General features: G+C 31.8%; 1 protein-coding gene across 2 annotated transcripts in view; it reads right to left on the minus strand.

The window, feature by feature from the left end:
* The window catches only part of LOC134691011 (transmembrane 9 superfamily member 1-like), a 60,412-nt gene that overhangs the window by 25,558 nt on the left and 8,152 nt on the right, over positions 1 to 26,702 (minus strand). For both annotated transcript variants that reach the window (XM_063551194.1, XM_063551193.1), the window contains exons 4-6: positions 6,783 to 6,887; positions 5,532 to 5,650; positions 2,905 to 3,014 (exon numbers count right to left, since the gene is read on the minus strand). In XM_063551194.1, the coding sequence (XP_063407264.1) occupies positions 2,905 to 3,014; positions 5,532 to 5,650; positions 6,783 to 6,887 (334 nt within the window). The remainder of the gene's footprint in view (positions 1 to 2,904; positions 3,015 to 5,531; positions 5,651 to 6,782; positions 6,888 to 26,702) is intronic.

The following is a 26,702-nucleotide window of genomic DNA, read 5'->3' on the forward strand; positions in this document are numbered from 1 at the left end:
AACCAAATAAAGGACCAGGAAACATAGAGAGCAGGCGTCGACAAGCTTAAAATTCAAATAAGACATGTGAAATGTCTTCACAAACATTATTTTAAAAGATCTTTGTTGTCGACGTATGCGCTCTATGTTTCCTGTCCAATAATCTATGGAAATATACCCAGTTTCATTGATTTTTTCGTGTAAAATCAACATGAGTACAACTTGTGACGTCATAATGAAACGCAGAAACGTAAAATGTTCAACAAAATGGTTTATATCCTAGCTAGTCAATGTATTAGCTATAACTTATCGTGATATTGGTCGATAAATCCGAGTTTGAAATTTACGCTAAAAAAGGGGGCCATTTTAGGACCTTATCGAACATACTCCTTTGTAAAGAAAAAAATATTTATCAAATATTTCCAAAAAGTTTTTTGTATATGTAAGTACACACTTTTGTAATAGATATTCCTCAAAATAATAAATTTAGTCAATAAAGAGCCTTCATTCAGCCTGAAACTGAAATACTCATACAATTACATATTATATATAAATAAACACAACTGAAACTCAAAGAATCTAAAACAAATATTGTGGCTTCTCATTATTATTTATTGGCAGTGGGGGATCCAGGGGGAGGGTTCTGGGGGTTGCAACACCCCCTTTTTTTGGATGATCAATGCATTTGAATGGGGACATATAATTGGACCACCCTTTCCCCCTCCCTTTTAAAAATGGCTGGATCCACCCCCTGCTTGGATACCAATTTCCATGGATTTTGTGGGTACAAGTGAATCACTAAATTGACTGTTCAACAAATAACAAATTTTTTATAGGCTTGTATGCAGAAAAACCAAACCCCAATAAAATTAGGTATCCACATTATGTTAGTTTTCCTTAATCCATATGACAACTTATACCCATGAAAATAACTGAATCCGCAATATACATGATATACAAAATTTTCATGATCTTTCTCTATTTTTCTAATGGAATTTAGAAGAAAAGTTCAAATTTGAAACAAATAACAATAATACCTTACCTTGCCTTCTGCAGGCTAGGTTAAAAAAATTGAATTATCAGAAGCAAGTTTAAACAAGTATAAAATAATTTGACAATTTAATAACATAAAACTAGAGGCTCTAAAGAGCCTGTGTCGCTCACCTTGGTATATGTGAATTAAACAAAGGAAGCAGACAGTTCATGACAAAATTGTGTTTAGGTGATTGTGATGTGTTTGTTCATCTTACTTTACTGAACATTCTTGCTGCTTACAATTATCTCTATCTATAATGAACTTGTCCGTGTAGTTTCAGTGGAAAATGTTAGTAAAAATTTACAAATTTTATGAAAATTGTTAAAAATTGATTGTAAAGGACAATAACTTCTTAGGGGGTCAATTGACCATTTTGGTCATTTGACTTATTTTTGAGTCTTAAATTGCTGTACATTATTGATGTTTACAGTTTATCTCCATCTATAATAATATTCAAGATAATAACCAAAAACAGTAAAATGTCCTTAAAATTACCAATTTATGGGCAGCAACCCAACAATGGGTTGTCTGATTCATCTGAAAATTTCAGGGCAGATAGATCTTGACCTGATAAACAATTTTACCCCATGTCAGATTTGCTCTAAATGCTTTGGTTTTTGAGTTATAAGCCCAAAACTGCATTTTACCCCTATGCTATGTTCTATTTTTAGCCATGGTGGCCATCTTGCATGGTTGGCCGGGTAATTAAACACAAACTTTAAACTAAATACATCAATGATGATTGTGGCCAAGTTTGGATTAATTTGGCTGGTAGTTACGACAAGTGATGGGAAAAGCTCACTTGGCCTTTCGGCCAGGTGAGCTAAAAATGAACATTAACTCTTAAAATGGCTGTTATATTTCTTGTTATGAACTTTACTACTTCCATACTTACGCTAAATAAAGAAATTGCCATCTTCAATATAGAAAGTCTCTGTTTGTAGAAATGGCATGGGGAACCCTTGAAAATTAGGTATTGCTAAGAAATTTGAGACTATTTTTGGTCTCTGGTGTGGTAAAGAGTGTGGCATGGGGAACCCTTGAAAATTAGGTATTGCTAAGAAATTTGAGACTATTTTTGGTCTCTGGTGTGGTAAAGAGTGTACTGTCCAAATGAAAGTTTGAATTGTGTTACAAGTTTTGGAAAACCAAATAAAACAGTAATATTGAAATAGGTTAATTTTCTGAAAAAAAATGAAGAATGTATCTATGGGTGAAAGTGATGCTACCCAATTACAATTTACAAAATTAACCTGTGTTATGTGGTACATGTTATAAGAAAAACAAACCCACCACAGACACCAGGACCAACTCAATATAAACGCCAGATGTGTGTCTCGCCCACAAAAGATCCATCAGCAATGCCCGAATTCAAAAAAGTCAAAAAGGCCAAACAAAGCACGAAGTTGAAGTGCATTGAGGACCAAAATTCCTAAAAGTTTTGCCAAATACTGCTAAGGAAATCTATGCCTGAGGTAGAAAAGCCTTAGTTTTTCATAAAATTTTAAAATGTGTGTATAACATTTGGTTGAGGCGAACTAAAGTTAAAGAATGGACATAAAAATCTGAGCATTTTTTATGTTTATAAAGGGGCTTAACTTATGAACATTAAAAGTGACACACCCAAATTCGAACTTGATCTGAGTTTTGAGATGAAAAAGCATTGTGAATAAGTTTCACAACATTTGGTTGAGACAAACTAAAGTTGAAGATCGAAAACTAATTTGGGATATACGAACATACTCACGACAGACATGGGTAACACTTATTGCCCCCTGTTGCAGTGGGGGCATAAACATATATTTTGTCATGTTAATTTTTGTTGTTGAAAACAACAATTCATTCTGTTTTTTTCTGTTGTAGAATAAGAATGTTTAAGAAGCATTTACTTTGTTTTCATCCATTTCACACTGTAGGTGAATACAACTTCATAAGGGGCAGTAACTCCATCCAAACTGACAGGTGCTTGTTCTTTGGTTGTCACATTGGCATATATAACCTAATAATGGAATAAACCACAAAATGTTTAAAACAAAATTTAACAAGAATGTGTACATGGTTGCCCAACTCACAATATTATTTTTATGTTCAGTGGATTGTGAAATTTGGGTCAAAACTCTAATTTGGCATTAGATATAGAAATATCATGTCATAGGGAACATGTAACTATTTTTTTCATCAAAAACTACCTCGACCAAAAACTTTAACCTGATGTGGGACAGGTGGAAGGATGCCTGAAAAAACAAGTGAAACTGCGAGCTACTGCTCACTGATGATACCCCCGCCGCAAGTGGATAATATTAATAGTGTAAAAATATGCAAGTGTTCGGTAAACAGGAAGTTGTCGAGTGATGAATCTGAAAGCGCGTATAGCTGACTTAGATTAACCCTGAAACCAAATTTCAGAAATCCTTGTATTGTAGTTCCTGAGAAAAATGTGACGAAAATTTTCAACTTGGCTATCATGTGTAAAATCATACAAGTGTTCGGTAAACAGGAAGTTGTCAAGTGATCAATCTGAAAACGCCTCAAACGGTATAGCTGACTTATATAAATCCTGAAACCAAATTTCTGAAATCCTTGTATTGTAGTTCCTGAGAAAAATGTGACGAAAATTTTCAACTTGGCTATCATGTGTAAAATCATACAAGTGTTCGGTAAACAGGAAGTTGTCAAGTGATCAATCTGAAAACGCATCACACGGTATAGCTGACTTTGATAAACCCTGAAACCAAATTTCAGAAATCCTTGTATTGTAGTTCCTGAGAAAAATGTGACGAAAGTTTCATGGGACGGACTGACGGACGGACAGACAGAGGTAAAACAGTATACCCCCCTTTTTTAAAACAGGGGTATAACTAACAATTGTACAAACTAACGGACAAATTCACATGCTGAAAAAACATACTGCCAATAAGTGAGCCATAATAAGTGGGGCAAGAAAAAATCAAAAACAAATTTTCCTAAAAAGCAACTTATTAGTAATTCTTATTCCCTTCATGTTTTATCATTTAATTATCTGATGCCTTTTGTAGACATATTGATAAATGTTTGGACATGTTTGAAAGTACAATATATATCTTTTATATCAAAATGACATAAAAGTTTGAATCTAATATGGTATGGATTTGAAAGTGTAGATGTGTATGCCATTTTAACTCTTTTGAATGTGGTTTTTGAAGTTTTCAATTTATAAAATGGATGAATGCAAGAGATAGGTCAACATAATTCATTGGGTTAAACCCCCACAAACTGGAAACTTTAGCAGGTATGATTTCTTGACATTTGGTGTGACATAATGCAAAAAGAATTGCAAAAGGATATTTTCAAAACAATGATCAAATTCCAATAATATGGTTTCAAGCCAAGATAATGCTTATATTGATAATGCTTATATTGGTTGCAAAAGTTGTTAAATTAGCATTTTTGTTTGGAAGCCCGCTAGCCCCTCTGGGTGCAGGATTTTCTTGATGTGTTAAAAACCCATTGGTGGATTAAATGCTGTTTTCTGCTTTTTCACTAGGTCAGGTTGTTGTCACTTTGACACATTCCCCATTTCCAATCTCAATTTTATGGTTTATCAAAAAAACGAACCTGTTGCTAATTTTAATTAAGAAATTTATGAAATAGTCTTTGGTCGTGTGAAAAGTAACAAAAGTGATGCAAAATGTATTTTTTTTTATTTTTAAATTTTTTTTCATAGATGTTTTTTTTCATGTTGTTCATTGTTGTTTGAGTTTACATAAAAGGCTTGTGTCGGAAATGTAGAACAAGAGTATTGACTCCAAAAAACAAAGGTAAATTCATTTCATTGTGTTTTAAAAAAATATTTTTTTGGTATGCAGGAGAGGTGATATTTAAAAAACATTGTCTCCCGCTTTGTCATCTGGCATTTTAACAAAAAGTACAATAGAACTTGTTGTTTATATTACTTTGAGTCCATTAATTATTCGAGGGATACCAATTATCATGGATTGGTACAGGTGAACCATAAATTTAAATGCTGGACAAGGTACATATATGCTATTAGGTTGTATGTAGATTTTGACAAAACCATGAAATCATCTATCTACATTTGCTCAATCCACGAATTTTGGTACCAAAGAAAATAAATTAATCCACAGTAGTTATGAAAGTTGTCTAATAACATCATCTAATATAATATTTCTACAAAGAAAATTGGAAAGCTCCCCTGTTTTCAACTTTAATTTGTTGATTATAATAGATGCCAAATAAATGTTTTCGTTCATTTTTTTACATAAATAAGGCCGTTAGTTTTCTCGTTTGAATTGTGTTACATTGTCTTATCTGGGCCTTTTATAGCTGACTATATGCGGTATGGGTTTTGCTCATTGTTGAAGGCCGTACGGTGACCTATAATTGTTAATGTTTGTGTCATTTTGGTCTTTTGTGAATAGTTGTCTTATTGGCAATCATACCACATCTTCTTTTTTATATTGGTAGGGTTTCCTAATTATGCAACCCATATAAGAATCATATCTATATGATAACAAACCTGATTTCCATTATATTCTATGTTGAAGTTGAGATGTGCCCACAGGAAAACCTTGTGATTATGAGGCAGAAAACCTCCTTCCTCTAAATGTCCTATAAAACCTCTAACTGGTATCTCATCTAAAAAGGAATCGAAAAATATCTTGTTATCATGAATTCTTAGTCTGTTTTTTCTGGATAAAAGTAGTTTATTGTATTATAGCTATTAATATACTGTAAACCAATTAAACTTCACGAGCGATTTATTTTCGTGACTTTTGGGAGTAGAAAAAGCGAAACAGAATAACTTGGATCTTTCCCTATCAAACTACATTTAATAAATAAGAAATTCGCGAAATTAAATCGCCGCGAAGTTGACTAGCTGTTTTAAACACGAAATAAAGTATCCGCGAAAATAAGTTGGTTTGCAGTTGTCATGTAGCCAGCCCAAGTCCTAAACTTTTTCATTGGTTGTCAATTTCATATAAGGATTTTTGGGTTATTTTGAAGATTGGTGGGGATGGCAGATCTCAAGCATTTTCTGTTATATTCTTTTAAATTTTTGACTTAAATATGATAATATAGGCTATAATACATTGTTTTTAACCTGTCGATTGTTTAAGACTTATTTACATTATGACTTTTACAAAATTCTTTCATCAACACAGGCCATTAATTAGGTTCAGTAATTGATGACATATTACTTGACCAAACCATTATTTTGAGGTCTGGAGCTGGCATGTCAGTAACTGCAAGTAGTCCTTTGTTAATCTATGTATTATTGTCATTTTGCTTAGTTTCTTCTGTTACATATTGTGACATCGGACTTGGGACTTCTTTTAAACTGAGTTTTACTTTGCTTATTGCTATATATTCTTTATTCTGCATTGGCTAGAGGTAAAGGGGGTATCTCACAAAACATGTTTTACCCTGCCACATTTTTTTCGCCTATCACAAAGTCTGGCCTTCGTAATTCTTGTGTTTTTTTAACTTTAGTTCAGTTATATATGTTTGGAGTTTAGTGTGATGTCCATTATCACTGAACTAGTACACTCTTTTATTTAGGGTCCAGCTGAGGACCACTTCCGTATGCAGGATTTTCTCACGGCGTTCAAGACTCATTGATGCCAATTGTGGCTTTCGGCTGTTACCTGCTCTTAGGTTGGGTTGTTGTCTCTTTGACACATTCCCCATTTGAATTCTCAATTTTATTACTCGACACATGTCTGCTGGACCTTGAGATAGTAAAATTATAAACTGATTTAGTTTTTACCTATAACAAATTCGAAGTAATAGAGATCTTCAATAGCATCCCGTAATAATTGTAAATCTTGTTCTGTAAAAGTCACCATACACAATTCTTTCTTATCTGAATCACCTGAAAGTAGAGAAAAAACACTCCTGTTACATCAAATAAACAATATACTCGACATCTGCAGATAGTCATTATAAGACAGAGTTACATCACATGTACTTTTATGGTTTATGTAAGCGGTCAAAATTATATGTTTAAAAAGGTTTCTTATTAATTTCAATGTCAGTTTTTTTTTAGTTAGCCTATAAATGCTAAATTCATCCAATTTATATAAACTCTGGTGGATAGTTGTCTCATTGGTCATGTTGGTAGTCCACAGTATGAATCCACAGTAGCCAATAAGGGATATGATCCTTATTTTTATAAGAATTAAAGTATGTGTACATAGGACACCATGCCTTGTTGACATTTTCTTATTTCCATGATCAGCGAACCTTGAAAACTAGGTCAGGAACTCAATTTAGTATATATATATAAATTTCATGTGTAATGACTCCATGTTGTCGTAGAAGCAAGTGTGTGTTGTTATTGATTCTTATAATTCTTGCAAAGTCATTTGACAGAATATTTGAAAACTTGGTTTTTGCTGCTTCCCCACTTTAATCATGTTATTGTGACTACATACTACTGTAAACCAAAAACTTAACCTGATATTGGGTAGATGGAGAAACGGACTCCCAGACTGCAAAGCATAATGCACTTAACACTATTGTAAGCAGAGCATTATTGAAGTTTACAGGAAGCAGCTGCACTGTTACAAATGGCAAGCAAATGACCAACCAGTGTGTATTATAACAGAAAAATAACATCTATTTTAATGCATTAATATATTAAAGATTTATTTAACCTTTTGTTCAACTTGATGCATAATGTAGTTTCCGTGTTTGAAATACCATTAAAACTTTTCTTTGCACAGAGGAGGTTAAAAAATTGTCAGAAATTTCAACATTTGACGTAAGAAAGACACTTTGTAAATCACCTGACTTCATCAGCATCAAGTTAATGTGACCCTTTACATAAACTTGAACCAGATATTTGACACTTGGTGGAACAACAGTCTGCACCAAAATCTTTTCCATCTACTAGTCTGACGACCAATATTCCAACAATTTTCTAATGTGCCGAACAATCATTTGCAAAAAACTTACAAGTCTAATAACAATTTAACTTGTCTGGGGCATAGGATTAGTGGAAAAGACTCCTATACCACAAAACATAATGCCCTAAACAATCGTCAGAAGATCATAATTAGAGTTTATAGGAAGCAGCTGCACTTTTTCAAATGGAGAGAAAATCACCTACCAGTGTTTGTAACTTCTATTTTAATGTATCAATATATCATAGATTTGTATAATATTTTGTTCAACTTATGCATAAAGTAGTTTCCGTGTTTGAAATACCATAATACTTTCCTTTGCACAGAGGAGGTAAAAAAACTGTCAGATTTTTTAACATTTGACATTAGTAAAACAGTCTCTAATTTCATCGGACTTTATCAGTATCAAAGAGTTCCAAATGGTGAAGTTGAAATCATCCCTTCGTAATTTTTACGGACGCCATCAAGAGTTCAGGTTGAATAACCATTTCACAATTGATATCGGATATGTTCCTTACGTCGTAACTACAATCCCCTTCCCTTTCATAAATGTGACCTACCGAATTAGACTATTTACCGGATTTGTTATCACATAAGCAACACGACGGGTGCCACATGCCAAGCAGGATCTTCTTACCCTTCCTGAGCACCTGAGATCACCCCTGTATTTGGTGGGGTTTGTGTTGCTTATTCTTTAGTTTTCTATGTTGTGCTATGTGTACTATTGTTTGTCTGTTTATCTTTTTCATTTTTATCCATGGCGTTGTCAGTTTATTTTTGATTTATGAGCTTGACTGTCCCTCTGGTATCTTTTGTCCCTCTTTTAATGTGACCCTAAACTACCCTTAAAAAACAACTTTAACCAGATATTTGATAGATGGTGAAACAGCAGTCTGCACAAAGTCTTTTCCAACTACTAATCCGAGGACCAATTTTCCAACAATTTTCTAATTATGTGTTGAAACAATCATTTGCAAAAAACTTACTAGTACAATAACAATTTTACTAGTCTGGGTCAATGGATTAGTGGCTGAATGGTGCAGACTAAAACAGACTTCCAGACCGCGAAACATAATGCTTGATACTATCATTAGAAGATCATAATTAAAGTTTATAGAAAGCAGCTACAATTTTTCAAATGGCGAGCACATGACATTTAATACCAGTGTTTGTAACTTCTATTTTAATGCATCAATATATCATAGATTTGTTTAACCTTTTCTTCAACTTGATGTCGAAATCAGTGTAAATTTACAATTAATACATTTGTTTGCACAGAGGAGGTATAAAAACTGTTAGTTTTTTTTATCAGTTTGAACACACTTGTTGTTATTTACTAAATATTTAATCACAATGAAACTGCTACTTTGACAGTTTGTACTGGAAGTAACCTTTAAATGTTTTTATCCTGCAATTGAGTGTCCTTAACTAAGCATCTACGTATATTAACAACCTAGCAGATTATCGCTTTTCTGTAATTGTATTCGAATATGTTTATCTCTTTAGGCTCCTCCTACTGACGGACTACTTTTGAGTATTGCTTATGATTATTAGGTATTGTTCTTAGGTGACCTTAGGTTTTGCATATTGCATTTTATATTTCTATTGTTTTTATTTATTAATTTACTAAAGTACAAAATAAAATAAAGTGATTCTTTAAATTTAAACTTTTGGGGTCACATATATAAGCAAAATGTGTATTAGTTTCATAACATTTGGTTAAGGAAAACTAAAGTTAGAGAATGATAACCAACTTTGAGGCATACAGAAGGACAAGATAACCTCTACTGCCCCCTACACTACAGAGAGACTTAAAAATAAAAAAACAACATATCTTTCTTTCTTAGATTTATGCGTGGCATTTAAATCAGCCACAATTCATGTACTTCTATGTGATCAGATATTTCTTGGCACAAAACAAAAGAAATACTTTAGAGCAGAAGCTAACATTACCCGTTTCTTAGCCTTGTACAAATATATAGATAGTTACTAAAGACAACCAACACTTATTATCTAAATAGCTGGTGAGATCAGAGGCTCAAAAGATCCTCAGTTTCTGTAACTTTGACCTATGTACATCTTCAACAATGGTTGCTGTCCAATAGAAACTTAAAAGTACATAATTCATGACTAAACCGCTTTTTCTGTAATTTTTCTTCTAATTACATTTTTTGTGAACTTCTTAATTTTTTTTTAACTAAAACGTTAAAAATAAGTAACAATTATGGCTGTTTTCTGCTCTTTTTAGTTGGATTGTTGTCTCTTTGGCACATTCCCAGTTTCCATGCTTTATTTTAATTGTCTTCTAAGGACAATAACTCCTATAAGGAATATAGACTAACACTTTAAACTAGGTGATTTATTTGTACCTGCTGACTTGCTGATCATTATCGTTGGTATTTTTAATAATTTTTTTGCCAAAAATGCAAAAACTGGCATTTTATTAATAATTAGCAATTGCTGCTTTTATCATTGCCAAAATCCAGACACATATTAAAATCATACTTCAATAGGAGTCAAGAAACTTGAGAATTTTTATTTCTTGTACAATGAATGATGTAAAAGTTCAAAATATATCAGCAAATGAGAGGTGTTACACACCGGATGTTAAAATTACTTACTCGCTACACATTAACATTTTCTAGCTGCAGACCAAAAATCATATCATTCCCTATTATGAAAAAACATTTGACCAAAATTTTCCTTATAAAATGAGTGTTTTAAAATATTGGCAAACAGGAAGTGTGTACAAGGCAGATATTAAAATTGCTACTCGCTACAACTCAACATTATTGAGCTGCAGACCAAAAATCATATCATTCCCTAATATGCAAAAACATTTGACCAAAATTTTCCTTATAGAATGAGTGTTGCAAAAATTTCAAAATATAGGCAAACAGCGGAAGTGTGTACAAGGCAGATATTAAAATTGCTTACTCCCTACAACTCAACATTATCAAGCTGCAGACCAAATATTAAATGACTCCCTGTCATAGAGCAGTCTTCACGACCAACTTTTAAATCTACAGGCCAAGAGCTCAAGTTTTGAAAATTTTTAGTTAGATTCTGTTGGCCTGTAGATATGATTTTAACAGGCCAGATAGCAATTTTACTAGCCTGGGCTGCCACTCAGCGTGAAGACTGTAGAGGCCTTGAAAACTTTGACAAAAGTTTCAAAAGTTTTTTTGTTGACAGATGGACGGACATCCAGATAGATGGTCGTCAAGCAGTTTATAAATCTGTGTCTGCCTTTACCCTCATGAAAATATTTTTCTGAATTTTTTCTGAACTGGATGCTGAAATTTTACTGAACACATTTAGTAAACCCTTCTCTGAAAAATGCCTGAATTTGGCACGTTCCAGCAAGTTTTCAGCACATTTTCAGTAAAAATTCAGCAGTACGTTTTCAGTAAGTATTCAGCATTAATGCTGAATTTTTCTGAACACCTTGCTGAATTTTAGAGAATCTATTAAAAATCTTTTGCTTAAAAATGTCTGAATTTGGCACATTCCAGCACATTTTCAGCAAATTTTCAGTAACAATTCAGCAAGTCATTTTCAGTAACTATTCAGCAATATTCAGAAATAATTCAGCATTAATTCTGAATTTTTCTGAACACCTTTCTGAAATATTCAGAACCTATAAAAAACCTTTTGCTTAAAGATGGCTGAATTTGGGACATTCCAGCAAGTTTTCAGCAAACTTTCAGTTACAATTCAGCAAGACATTTTTGACAGTAAATATTCAGAAATAATTAGCATTACTTCTGAATCTTTCTGAACAACTTGCTGAAATATTCAGAACCTCTTAAACACCATTTTCTAAAAAAAAACAGCTATAACACGTTCCAGTGGGTTTTCAGCAAATTTTCTGTTAAAGTTCATCTAAGACTCTTAAGGTAAACTTTTCAGCATTTCTTTCTAAAATGTTCAACAAACAAAACTATATTTAAGCAAAAATTCACTAAAAATTTGAATTAATCAATACTCAGCCAATATTCAGTCTTCAGCTATTGTTCAGGATGTGTTCAGACCATTTTCAGTTATAATTCAGGAAAGGTTCAGATGATTTTCAGTTATAATTCAGGAAAGTTTCCATTGGTATTTAGACAATTTGAGCTTTTTAATATTCTGTCTGAAAGACACTTTTTATCCAAAACAAATAAACATTATTTAAGAAATACAATGGTGTCATATGTGAAGTAGAATAATTAGTTGTGTCTTTGTCTTTTTTTTTATTTCTTTTTATTTTGTGTCTTATATAGTTGCAATCAGATCAGTCAAGCCTTTTACAACTGATGATTAGTTTGTGTTATGTTGTGACATCATTGACCCAGCATTGTGACATAAGAAATTTATGAGAAAGTGGACACATTTTAAAGTCGGTTATACATAATACAGTATAGATTTTGCCCATTTTAATCTTTAACTGACCAGTAATGACCGTTTATTAAATCTCTGTTTTTTTTGTTTTTTTTTTATCTATGAATTGTTTGCTCAGCATCAATCATGCCACATCTAATTATTTTTATATTTTGTATAATAAACATATAATTGTCCCAAGTGAAAGCTTCCATGCTGCTGTTGATACTTGGGCCAAGTATTGTACACCGTTAGGTTACCACACGAAAGGAGCACTACAGTAAATCTACATGTAATCTCACGTCTTTCACTTGAAACATTTCGTATCTATAACAGTAACATTAACAATATATGCGTCTTGTTCTATTTTCCAACTAATAAAAGAAGTCTTTTGGACTCTTTCCTGTCCTTCAACCCTTTGAAATTTTCTTATGTTAATAGGGAAAATCATCAATCCAAATTCAACGTCCTGATAATTATTTCAAATAATGTGAATCATGAATTATTCATGAACTTTTAATTCTGTTAATTCAGAAATTGAGAATCATTTGTATATTAAATAAAAATCAGATTAAAATATATATGTAAACTTCTCTTTTTTTTCTGTATTAATCAAAATTGAAGTTTCAGAGCTTCAAACTTAGATCAGTTCAATTTCTGCTTGAATTTCAAAAAGTTTCTGTGGAAGATGCAGGACTTTCACCTGCAAGAAAATACAATCCACAAAGAATCCAATGTCTTACCTATTTTCTAATTCAATATAAATTATGATTTTTTTAAAATGCCATTTTTTAAATTGATTGATTTGGTATCATGAAAGAAAAAAAATTTGGAAGGGAAGAGAAAAAAGTATAAACATTTCAAGGATTTTCTTCATTTTTATTTATTTTCTGGTGTTGACTTTCTCAAAAATGGTATTTATAGATTGTCTCAATAAAATTAATCTTTAAATTAGATTTAAAATTAGCAATAAACATTTCAGTTCAAACTGTAAAATACTTATCTGATAAATATAGCTATCATTTCACAAATCGTATTTAGGGCGCCTAAATAGTTTTTTGTTGACGTAATTAATTATGCGTTTCCGGTTCAGAAAGGTTTCACTTATTAAACTGGTATCTACTTTCTACGAACATAGTGTAGTAGCCAGCAGGGGATCAGCTTAGATCATGAAAACGTTTTAACTCCCAATATAACTGACTGTACTATCAATGCTTGTAAATAACACTGTACTAGTTTACAACAACAACGATTGACTTATCTGATATTTTTCTTAGTTCTTTTTTTATGCCGAAATACAATTAAGTAAGGCATATTGAAGAACTTGGAGAGAGATTCAGAAAACTTCTTCTACAGATAAAATTAACACTGGCAGTGCACCAGCAAAAACGGATAGGCTATCGAACAAATAGCAAATAATTTCAACGTAAGTTCCCTTTTCAAATTTTGAATTTTTATTAATACTTCGACACCAAGACACATTGAAACGTGGCAAGACCTCCGGTGTCAATATTTTAATATAACATAGGACCTTGGTTACCTCTCAAGTCTTCATATAAATGAATTCTAGACATTCCGGCACCTTGTCAAATCGGCACTGTTATAGACAGTTCGGCACCAAGTCAAATCGGACCTGGTTAATTCGCCCCCAAAATGAACAGATTATGTGTTGCAAGTTGGGGAATCATGACATTTAAAGAAAGGAAATTTATTACAGAAACAACAAACTTATTATAAATTGTAATTGAGTCAATGATATAAGTTCTTCAGTTTTTAATGTAACATTATTAATAGAGTACTCATGACTGTTAACAGAAAGCCAGCTTATTTAATTGTTTATTGTAGATTTCACAGGTACCTGGGGACATGATTACATTTGGGTGCCCCTGAGTGGGAGAATCCTTAATGACACACACCCCCTTTTTTTGGTACATGTAGTTAATGATTTTGAGATTTTTTATTTGTTTATATAAACTATTTTCACTTCGAATATATTTTGATTTTACTGATTGGCTAATATCTCAAAAAGATACGACCCAAATTCTTAAACTTTCCCTTAAAAATCATATGTCACAATGCTTATGTTATATCAATAACTCTGCTCTAAAAATAATTTGTTTACGTTGTTAATGCCAATTGACTTCAGATCAACTCATGTAACATGTGTAATTAAAAAAACAACTTCAGTTTGGTGGTCTTTGGTGTACATGTATTCTGCTCTAATCTGATATAAAAGTTTTTAAAATATTTTTTTTGCCCCACCTACGATAGTAGAGGCCTGTGGCATTATGTTTTCGGGTCTGTGGGTCTGTTCGTCTGTCTGTTTGTCCGTCCATTCATCTGTCTGTCCCTCTTCAGGTTAAAGTTTTTGTTCAATGTAGTTTTTTTATTAAGACTTGAAGTCCAAGCAACTTGAAACTTAGTATACATGTTCCTAATGATCTAATGCCAAAATAGAGTTTTACCTCAATTTCAAGATCCACTAAATATAGAATATGATAGTGTGAGTGGGGCATCTGTGTACTGTGGACATATTCTTGTTTGTATTATTTTCAGAAGATTTTCAGTATTCTGTCTGAACAGTTCAGCATCTGGCTAATCTGTTCATATAAGCTCTTAGAACTGTTCTGAACAGTTCAGCTTTCAATCATTTCAGAAAGTGTTTTTTTAGCTGTTTTGAACAATTCAACACTGTCTGAATAGTTCAACACATTTTCAGATGTCTTTCTGCAAAATTAAGCAAGTATTAATTCTGTTCAGAATGATTTCAGTATTCTTTCTTAACATTTCAGGATCTTAAAAATCTGTTCAGAAAGTTTTCAGGGCTGTTCTGAAAAATTCAGCACTGTTCAAAGATATCAAAAAGTTTTCAGCATAGTTTCAGATGTTTGTCTGAGAAGTTCAGAAATAACTGAACAGTTCAGATTATTTTCAGCTTCAGTTCAGCGATGTCTGAATTTTTCAGCACAGTCTGAACTTTTCAGAATATGTTACAGCTCTTTTTCAGCATATCTGAACATTCCAGTAATTTTTCAGTATTTGTTCAGAATTTAGAAAAAGTGCTTCAGCACTTTTTCAGATCCCAAAATTTGGTTCAGCATGCATTCAGCTAGGGTCCAGAACCTATTCAGCAAAACTCAGCAAAAATTCAGACATTTTATTTCATGAGGGTAGTCACGTAAGCCAAAACAAACTGCAATAAATAAGCTAAGAAAGGCTAAAAGCGGATTCAATTAAACCACAACAAACAAACTGCCATTATGATTATATATCCAAGATAGCTGAAATGGGTTCAATAAAACACCAACAAACAAACACAAGATCTTTATGACGAAACACTGTAATTATCGAAAATCTTTTAATAATAAGCAGGTGAGTTCCATAAAATTGAAGTTTTAGTTTCACCTGCTATAGACGAATTTAAGTAAAATTCATTCAACAAACTGACAACAGAAGCTGTGCCTTGGATAAATAACAACATGTATATTGTTAACTGAAAAAAACAACAGTACTACCGATACATTCCTGGTGCAAATAAAAATATTAACACAAATAATAGTGTTAATAAATTCATTGATTGAAGTTCATAAACGTGATCTACTGAACATATGTATTTGTAATTTTCTATTTGAATTATTTTATAGTTCAACCGTTTTGCTTTTACTATTTGGATTTATAAAAAAAAACATAACATTCCTGGAATGGAAGTATTCGGACACATGCACTGACTGCTTTTTTTTTTTATATAATAATAAAGGGTCAAACATTTTGTCACAGCAATGAGTTTTCAACTTTTCTATACCTAAGTCCTTTTACACATTTAGTGTTTAAGATTTCTTAAATCTATATTTATACTACCCCTACCCCTACCCCTTCCCCTTCCCCCTTTAAATTTCTTTTGAGTCTTCCTAACTGGTACCTAAATGTTTCTACGCTGGTCAATTTTCAAGTTGTATGTTGTCTATGAGATTAAGCATGTAGGTTATATCTTGGTACCAGTTTCATGGATTTCTTTGTTTTCATTTTTTCATTAATTATTACCAATTTTTGTGGACTGACTAAAACTGAAATTTTCATGGAAATCTTATTTCATGGCTTTTACAAACTATGCATACTTTCTTAAAAAAAAATTGCAATTGGTTGAACAAAACAAGTAGTTGATATAATCACTAACTCATCATTTTGGCCCTTAAAATCTCGAAACAAAAATGTGGTGAAAATTTGATGAAACCTAAAATGGTCAATAGTTTAGCTGTCAAAAAAGATTTTCAACAAATGTGATGACACAAATTTAAAGTAGGTGATTTTTTTTAAATCTAGATTTTTTGGCAGATTAAGAATTCTGCACAACTGAAACAGTGGAGCCACTTAGTGACCTGTCCTCCACAATTATTTTTTCTGAATTATTCTTTTTGTACTAAATTTTTTGTACTTTTTAACAAGAATTTCAATGAGAGAGGGATGACACGCCACATACAAAATTATGAAATAAGTTTGGAAAAAGTTGAAAGTTTCTAAGAGAATGGAGGAAAATGTTTTTTTTTCTATTTTAGGCAATATATAGCCATATAAATATGAAGCAGAAGTTTTTCATAATGATTTTTACTTATCATACATTTAGCAATACATACACCAAAAAGTTGTGTTCTTTATATGCTACGTCATCAGGCATGGTCGCCTTTTTATCATGACGTCACAATAGGAAAACTCCATAGAAAAAAAAAAAATTTTGACGTCATAATCAAATTTCAACCAATCATTTGCAGAGAACAGATTTTTCACTTGTGAGGAGAAATATTTTTCTCACATCGGTCAGAAAATGTGAAATTAGCTCAAAAATTAGAGAAAAGCACCTTTATAGAGCCATTAATTGGTGTTCTTCATGCTCTTCTCCTTTGTGGTTCACACAAAATCCCTGAAAATTAGAATCCAACAAATATGAATAATGAACCTCCAGTTATTTGTCACAATGAGTGGATTTTAACATTTCCAATTCTCCACATTGATGTATGTAACACAATGTTGCTCTGATATACACTTGCTATCAAGATTTGATGATAAAAATTGTGTGTATGATATTTATAACACCAACAAGTTCACAACAGTGTGAAAATATGTGTCCATGCAACCAGCAGCATGCAACTTTTATGTTATAGAATATACTTGTAGGCAAACCAGAACAAAATATCTATGAAACATTGACGGTACAAATAGCACAGTTTCAGTCTATATTAATTTGGGTCTCACATATTTGTCCTTAATATGTTAAATATATATATATATATAGAATGAAAACAGTACACTTAAATTCTAATTTCAAAGCAAAAATATCATCACTTTTGTTAAACAGTTTTTGAATGAAAATGCCAAAAATGTCTAAAAATGTCTGGAAGTTGAAAGATAGAAATAGTTTAAAACATTATAAAATCTATTATTAAAATTATAAAAGCTTAAGGATGTTGGCTCCTCCTTTTTTTTAATTTTTTCCAGATTTTAGGATTCCTCTGGTTTTATCCATGTATTGTCATTAAAAAAAATTGCCAACTAACCCCTAGCTACTTTTCTTTTTATAATTTGATTGCATAAATTTTAAAGAGCAATATTTCAAAATTCTATCAAATTCTTGTTATTTTTTCATACTGTTTGAAACAAAAAAAGGTGCCAATGTTAAATATATGAAAAATCTAGAGAGAATAATTTCCCGCTAAATTTTTCAAAAATGAGCACACGGACCCTCCATATGTTTCTATTTTTTTTGTTTCTTTATTTATTTACTACCAATCCATAATAGTCTTTTAAAAAGCTTGTTATTTTTTAAACAGAGTAGCGAACATCCTTAAATCATACATTGTATGGGTTTAAAGATAAAATATCAATGAAAAAGAATGATAATGAAAAGAGATATGAGTTTCAACAACTGTAGGTTTAAATTCAATATATTCCAATCTTCTCGTTACATAAAAAAATAGGTGAAGCCCAGTATGACAGGAGTTGATCTCTCACATCAGATGACATTTGTATAATCTCTAATCTCTTTCAATTTGCATTTTTTCTGATAATTCTTTGCAATCTGATTTCAAGATGATAAAAACAAAAGCCAGGCTTAACGTCAAAGATGAGGGAATCACCGCTGATTAAATAATAGGAAAAGTAATATGTTGATTTCTAACACGACATGATGACACGGAAACCTAAAGGATTTAACAATGAACCTAAAAGTACCAAATGTGTTTTTTGGTAGTTTGTTAACTTTTAAATTTAGACTGTTCATTTCTGGAAGAGCAATGAACACAAATGAAATCTTAAAATTCATTTCATACTTATTTTTATTAGAAAGGCTAAATTTTTGCACTTAATGAAATGATCAAAATTTCAGGTAATAGTTCTTGAAAAACTGATCATTATCGTGATTTATTGACTGCCCACAGGACAGTGGTATTGACTAAGATAGTGATAATGAGTGAGCCGAAGGAGAGGTCATTATCGCTGTCACAGTCAATACCACTGTCCTATGGGCAGTCTGTGTATCACGATAAAGACCAGTTCTTCAAAAACTATTATGTTTATTTCATTGAGGAGCCATGTTTTTAAAAATTCTAATAAATTCAAAATGCCCAAAGCAAACTTGAGAAGGTGTGCAATTTCTATGGCAAAGATTGAATACTGCCATTCATTTTAATGCAATTTCTCAGTATATGAATACTGAATCAAGGTCTCTATAATTTTATAATTTACGAAAACATATGGTAAGCAGTTCAACAACTTAAATATTATTTTGAAAACAGTAAAATGTTTTATTAAAGAGACATGCGCCTGTCCCAAGTCAGGAGCCTCTGGCCTTTGTTAGTCTTGTATGATTTTAAATTATAGTTTCTTGTGTATAATTTGGATTTTAGTATGACGCCATTATCACTGTACTATTATGCATATTTTAGGGGCCAGCTGAAGGACACCTACGGGTGCGGGAATTCTTGCTACATTGAAGACCCATTGGTTGCCTTCGGCTGTTGTTTGCTCTATGGTCGGGTGGTTGTCACTTTGACATATTCACCATTTCCTTTCTCAATTTTATCTCTCTAAACAGAGAAACCCCGCCCCATCAAACATTGTTTCCACCAACAACTTTTAAAGAACAAAATGAAGCATTCAATTCTCATTTTAACATTTTTATACAACAAACAAGAGGAATATAATAATCTTATTATATCTCATTCTCGTATGTTTTTCTTTGAATTGGGTTGCTGTCTATAGAAATAACTACAATAACTTATAAACATTATAGTGGAGGTAAAAAAAGCAGTCCCAAACCATTGATAGCATAAGGAATGTGCATTTGGTCGGGTTGTTGTCTTTTTGACACATTCCCCCATTTCCATTTTTAATTTTATTTGCCAGTTTTTCCCTATTCATTATCTTTTTGCCCATAATTGTCTTTACTGCAAAACCCTATCAAAAAAACATTTTATATTTATGATATTATTCATTCAAATAAACTGGTCAACTTCATCTCAATTTTTAGAGGAATGGCTAAAGATAACCGAGCATTTAACATTGTTAAAAACCTCTATGAAACTGTCTACAGGTAAATTTATTTTTGCTTAATTTGAACAATAAATAATTAAGTGGATTAAATGTGACTTTCAAAATGGTAATGCTCGATCTTTCTATGAAATAAATATATTTTGCATTAATGTAAAACCTGTTTTTAAAGGTCAATAATTTCAGAGTTGTTTCCTCGTCTGCACTTTTCTGTCAAAACAAAATGAATTATAAGACAATGACCTAATAAGGCGTCATCTGAAAATTAGACAGGGCTTAAAACATCTTTCTTATCTCCTGCAGAGAAGAAGAAAAATTACAGCTTTTTGTACTGAATTTTATGAGATAAGGAGATTAACAACTCGTTAGAAGATAATCGGGAATTTGCAGTACGATAGCGATTAAGTTCCGTAAGAAGCTTTGCATGTTTCAACAGATCAACTCGGTGATTGAACACACTGCCGAGAAGCAGCTGATGCGACGTGGTAATCATCCCGGGTTAAATCCTCTCTCCAGTAGCTAAAAAAAGACGAGAAAAAAAACGCGTCTTCGAAAGGTTTCTGACTTAATCTCATTGATTCTGGAATTATAGAAGAGTAATATCAGACTCTTAAACAGACATTAAATCGTCAATTTCATTTCATATTTATTTTGATTAAATAGAATCATAAATTTTTGAGTTACAATAAATTTTGACACTAATCTAATTAGGAATGAATCTTGATACCTTATCCTGTCATGGGAAGCTTATACATCATGCAACACAGTTCTGTAAGGTATTTGTTACAGACATAAATGAATGATATAATTAATGCTATTAAAAAACAGGAGTTATAAGAATATGTGTCCGTTAGACACCAAACCCCTTTTTCTGTTACAGCTAATTTCCTAATGCATGTAAGGCAAAACTTTGGTTGGCTTGCTTGCTTTGTTTATACAAACTTTATAAATAAGATTGACATATTTAAACAATATATAAAGGCATAGTTTAACCTTTATACATAATATTTGAATTTAATTGGGTGTTATCCAAATGATTGTACTATATAAAAACAAAGCAAGCAAGCTAACTAAATTCTTGCTCTACATGCTTTAGAGAATTAGCTGTAAAGCCTTGATTTGGCAGTATTATAAACAGGAGTTATAAGTAAGAATATTTGTTCATTTAACACCCATGTCCTGTTCTACGTCTAAACCTTTATAAGGCATGGTTATCTCCAATATTTTCAATATTTTTAAAAACTTATAATGCTATATTATAAAATCAGAGTAACAATTTTTAGAATATGTTCCTTGAACACACATGGCCTGTTCTGGTCAAAACCTTTATCAGGCAGTGTAACAAACTCCAATATTTTCAAAATCCTATAAATGATATTATAAATAAGAGTAATAAGAATATATGTGTTAATTGAATGTATATTGAGAGTCTGGATGGGGTTAACAAAATAGAAAATAATGGGCCAAATCTACAGAAAAACCAAACAAAACATAGAGAATAGAGAATTAATGAGCCAAATCTACAGAAATACCAATCAAAACATAGAGAATAAAGAATTAATGGGCCAAATCTACAGAAATACAGACCAAAACATAAAGAATAGAGAATAATGGGCCTAATCTACAGAAATACCAATCAAAACATAGAGAATAAAGAATTTGAATGGGCCAAATCTACAGAAATACCAACCAAAACATAGAGAATAGAGAATTAATGGGCCATTAAATCTACAGAAATACCAACCAAAACATAGAGAATGGAGAATTAATGGGCCATATCTACAGATGTACCAACCAAAACATAGAGAATAGAGAATTAATGGGCCAAATCTACAGAAATACCAACAAAAACATAGAGAATAGAGAATTAATGGGCCAAATCTACAGAAATACCAATCAAAACATAGAGAATGGAGAATAAATGGGCCATATCTACAGAAATATTATACCAAACAAAACTTAGAAAATAGAGAATTAATTAATGGGCCAAATCTACAGAAATACCAACCAAAACATAGAGAATGGAGAATTAATGGGCCATATCTACAGAAATACCAACCAAAACATAGATAATTTAGAATTAATGGGCCAAATCTACAGAAATACCAAACAAAACATAGAGAATAGAGAATTAATGGGCCAAATCTACAGAAATACTAACCAAAACATAGAGATTTGAGAATTAATGGGCCAAATCTACAGAAATATCAACCAAAACATAGAGAATAGAGAATTAATGGGCCAAATCTACAGAAATACCAACCAAAACATAGAGAATAGACAATAAATGGGCCAAATCTACAGAAATACCAACCAAAACATAGAGAATGGAGAATTAATGGGCCATATCTACAGAAATACCAACCGAAACATAGATAATTGAGAATTAATGGGCCAAATCTACCGAAATGCCAACCAAAACATAAAGAATAGAGAATTAATGGGCCAAATCTACAGAAATACAGACCAAAACATAAAGATTATAGAGAATTAATGGGCCAGATCTACAGAAATATCAACCAAAACATAGAGAATAGAGAATAATGGGCCAAATCTACAGAAATACAGACCAAAACATAGAGAATAGAGAATAAATGGGTCAAATCTACAGAAATACAGACCAAAACATAGAGAATAGAGAATGGGCCAAATCTACAGAAATACCAACCAAATATATAAAGAATAGAGAATTATGGGCCAAATCTACAGAAATACCATCCAAAACATAAAGAATAGAGAATAATGGGCTAAATCTACAGAAATACAGACTAAAACATAGAGAATAGAGAATTAATGGGCTAAATCTATAAAAATACTAACCAAAACATAGAGAATAGAGAATTATGGGCCAAATCTACAGAAATACAGACCAAAACATAAAGAATAGAAAATGGGCCAAATCTACAGAAATACCAAACAAAACATGGAGAATAGAGAATAATGGGCAAAATCTACAGAAATACCAACCAAAACATAAAGAATAGAGAATTATGGGCCAAATCTACAGAAATACCAACCAAAACATAAAGAATAGAGAATTATGGGCCAAATCTACAGAAATACCAACCAAAACATAAAGAATAGAGAATTATGGGCCAAATCTACAGAAATACCAACCTAAACATAAAGAATAGAGAATAATGGGCTAAATCTACAGAAATACAGACCAAAACATAAAGATTATACAGAATTAATTGGCCAGATCTACAGAAATACCAACCAAAACATAGAGAATAGAGAATTAATGGGCCAAATCTACAGAAATACCAACCAAAACATAGAGAATAGAGAATTAATGGGCCAAATCTACAGATATGCCAACCAAAATATAGAGAATAGAGAATTAATGGTCCAAATGATGAAATCTACAGAAAAATGGACCAATAAGTGATTACCACAAAACTTAATCCTTGATCAATGATCTATGAAATGAGGTTGAGGCCAAGTGAACCTTGTATTACAGACAGTCTTCCCTTTAAAAGATGCTTGACCAAAATATTTGTAATAAGTGACAAATTCCTATTAAAAAAAAAATCAAAAGTCTAAACACATCAAACAAATGGATAACAACTGTCATATTCCTCAAATCTGACTTGGTACAGGCATTCTCTAATGTAAAAAACAAATGATGAAATTTTTTTTCTTTCAAGATAAAGAAAATTTCAAAGTATCTTTACATCCCAAGCACATGTCTGACAGATCTTAAAATTAGTCACACATTACATGCGACTGCTGAATAAACATGACGCCATTCTGACTGTAGGAGCTTACAAAAGCATGATAAGATTTATTTGTTAAACAAATTGACGTAAGAACAGAATCATTGGAAATAAGTCTTAGTATATAATATTAACATTAGTTGACATTTAGCAGAAAATTAACACTTTCTACTGTGTGTCAAATGCAAAAAATCTTCACAACATTTATAAAAGCTGTGAAAAACAAACAACCAAATGTCACATTAAAGAGAGTAAATTCATGTCACGTTAAAGTACACGTACAGCAAGCTAACATTGGTATGATCTGTCACAGAGTTCTTGAAATCTTTTAACATCTGGCCTCACGGTCATAAAACTTTTCGAGCATGATTTTTGTACTCAGACTCGAAAATCCACCTATCAAATTGCTGGATGTCATGTTTCGAGCATGATTTTTGTGCTCCAAGCACTAAGCAAAGTTTTATGCCTTCAAGGCCTGGTGGTCCCTGGAGAAAAACTGCTGGGCCTCACTACTTTTTTGCCTTACACAATACCATAATGTGCCTGTCCTTTGAGAATTTTGGTGGTTAAACCCCTTGGACCACAAAAAAATCATGAGTATCAGATAAAAAGTTCTATAAGGGTTCCACATGTACAGATATCCGTGTTCCTCATGGATTCACTGTTTTTAATTTGATAGTGTTACAATGACCAAAAAAGAAAACCCTGTGACCTTTGTGGGATTGCTGCTCGCAGCATGAAAGTGCAAAAACCAACATATTGTACATTATATAATTCTCGTTTTAAAAATTCCAATAACACTACAATAACATTAAATAATCTGCAATACTATTTAAAACAGAGGGGTTCAATTTTACATGGTGGGGTTCAAAATAACATACAACGAAAAAAAAAACCTGGGGTCAAAATAAAATGCGGTATAATGACCCCAGGGTCAGTTTTCCATATGATATTTGGACCTTGGGTTCAATTTTCAAGGGGTTCAAAATACCATCATATATGACACCAGTAATAACTGGAAAAAAATTTGTCAAAAAGTAAGGTTTCCTTCTTTAGAAATGTTTGTTTCTTTTTGCTGATCTTGACTATTAAAGGAAGCATATGTCCAAGTTTCATGACATACGATGAAGTTTAAACAAAGTCTTTGATGTCTAAAAAATCTGATCCGCAATGTAAATGTAAATGTTCTCATTGCAAAATTTATCAGAACCATACAAACAAGAGGCTCATGAGAATGTGATATTGCTCATCTGTAATTTCAGTTTCAGGCATTTGACTTATTGGTAGATCTTTGCATCTTCTTTTTTATACTTACTTTGTTGAAATTTTTTGTCACTTACACTTTCTCTCTTTCTGTAACTAAACATGCTAATTAAAGATAATGCATAACTCAAAACTGTAAAATTTACCCAAAATTAACTATTGCTGGACAGTAACCAAACAATTAGTTGTCCAATTGGTCTGAATCACCAAAAAAATGATAAAAACTTTAATTTAAGGGCAATGACTACAATAAGGACTTAATTGTATATCTTTTCATTCATTTTTGCCAATTCCAGGTTCTCTTTTTTCACTGTAGTTTACTAAAAAACAAATATGTGCAAAAAATCTTCATTTGACATGTTTAAGGGCAATAACTCATACAAGGAGTCAATTGACAAAATTAGGGGGGGGGGGCAATCTTCCATTGCGTGGGGTTTTAAATTCCATGGCTAAGTAAATATGGTTACACTTACATGTTTGCAGTCTACAAAATCATTATTAAACAGACTGCACAGTTAGCAACTAGTACGATGCCCAGACTTATTTAATATTGGTTTTCAGACTAGTGAAAATTTTCAAAATTTCCTATAGTCATAAAGGGACAAGTTTTGATATTTAGATTCTGGACTAGTAGATGTAAAAGTTTTTGGCGTAGACTGATTAAAGCATTGTTTATAGCATAGTTTCATTAGCTATAATTATTTGTCTGTAGGGGGTTCAGTTTTCCATGGTAGTCTTACTTTGACAACCTACCATGCATGGAAACCTTAAATCCCTAGCATTTAAGGTGGCAGACCTAGGTTCAGGGAGATAACTCTTTAAATCAGTTATGTGTTTGTAAAAGTCACGTTTCATCAATGTATTTTAAGCATTTACCTGAAACAGATTGAAAATAATCTATGTAACCTAGAAGCTTAAAATATATTTATGAAAATGATTGAAACAAACATACTGATGATTTTAAGAGTTATGTCCCTTAACCAAGGTCTACCTACTTAAGGTTTTCTAATACTTTTTCTCTGCCATGGTATTTTAAACCCCCTACCATATAAAATTTACCCCCCTTTTTTTACAGGTCAAAATTTTAATTGAAGAAAGCATTTAAAACATTTTAACTTGTTATAATACAACAACAAACATCTTGAATGTAAAACATCTGTTTTGAAAAAAAAATTAAACACTTTTTCTTAGCCATGGCATTTTGACACCCCTTCTAGGAAATATTGAACCCCCTTAAAGGTTTAAAATGAATTTATGAAAGCATTTACACTTCTTCAACTTGTTATAATACTGCAATGGGAATCTTAAATGAAAAACGTTTGAATGAAAAATATGAACACATTTTCCTAGCCATGGTATTTTGACACCTCTAGTTTAGATGAGATATTGACCCCCCTGCCCTTAAAGGCAAAGCAATTAATTTATTATAGAATAAAACACTTCAACATGTTATTATGTAACAAAAAATATCTTGAATGTAAAACATCTGTTTTGAAAAAAAAATTAAACGCTTTTTCTTAGCCTTGGTACTTTGACACCTCTACCAGGAAATATTGAACCCCCTTAAAGGTTTAAAAACTAATTTATAATAGCAGTTACTCTACTTTATCGTGTTATAATGCTGCAATGAGTATATTACATGAAAAACATGTTTGAAAAGATTTGAAAAATGGTAATTTGCCTTTACATTTGGTATTTTATTAAAAAATTGTGTTGAAAGTTTAAAATTGCCTAAATTGTCTTTTTTACCTATAATGCCCAGAAAAAAACTCTCAGTACTAATGTACTTTTTTAATTTAAGTTCCATATTGTATTGTCTGTCCAGGAATCAAGTGTACAACTCATTATAGTCTTCTGCCTAGGAGACAAGATAACTATCAACTCATTAGTACCTTATTA

The sequence above is a fragment of the Mytilus trossulus genome, chromosome 11, assembly GCF_036588685.1.
Source record: "Mytilus trossulus isolate FHL-02 chromosome 11, PNRI_Mtr1.1.1.hap1, whole genome shotgun sequence".
NCBI classification, from domain to species: Eukaryota; Metazoa; Mollusca; class Bivalvia; order Mytilida; family Mytilidae; genus Mytilus; species Mytilus trossulus.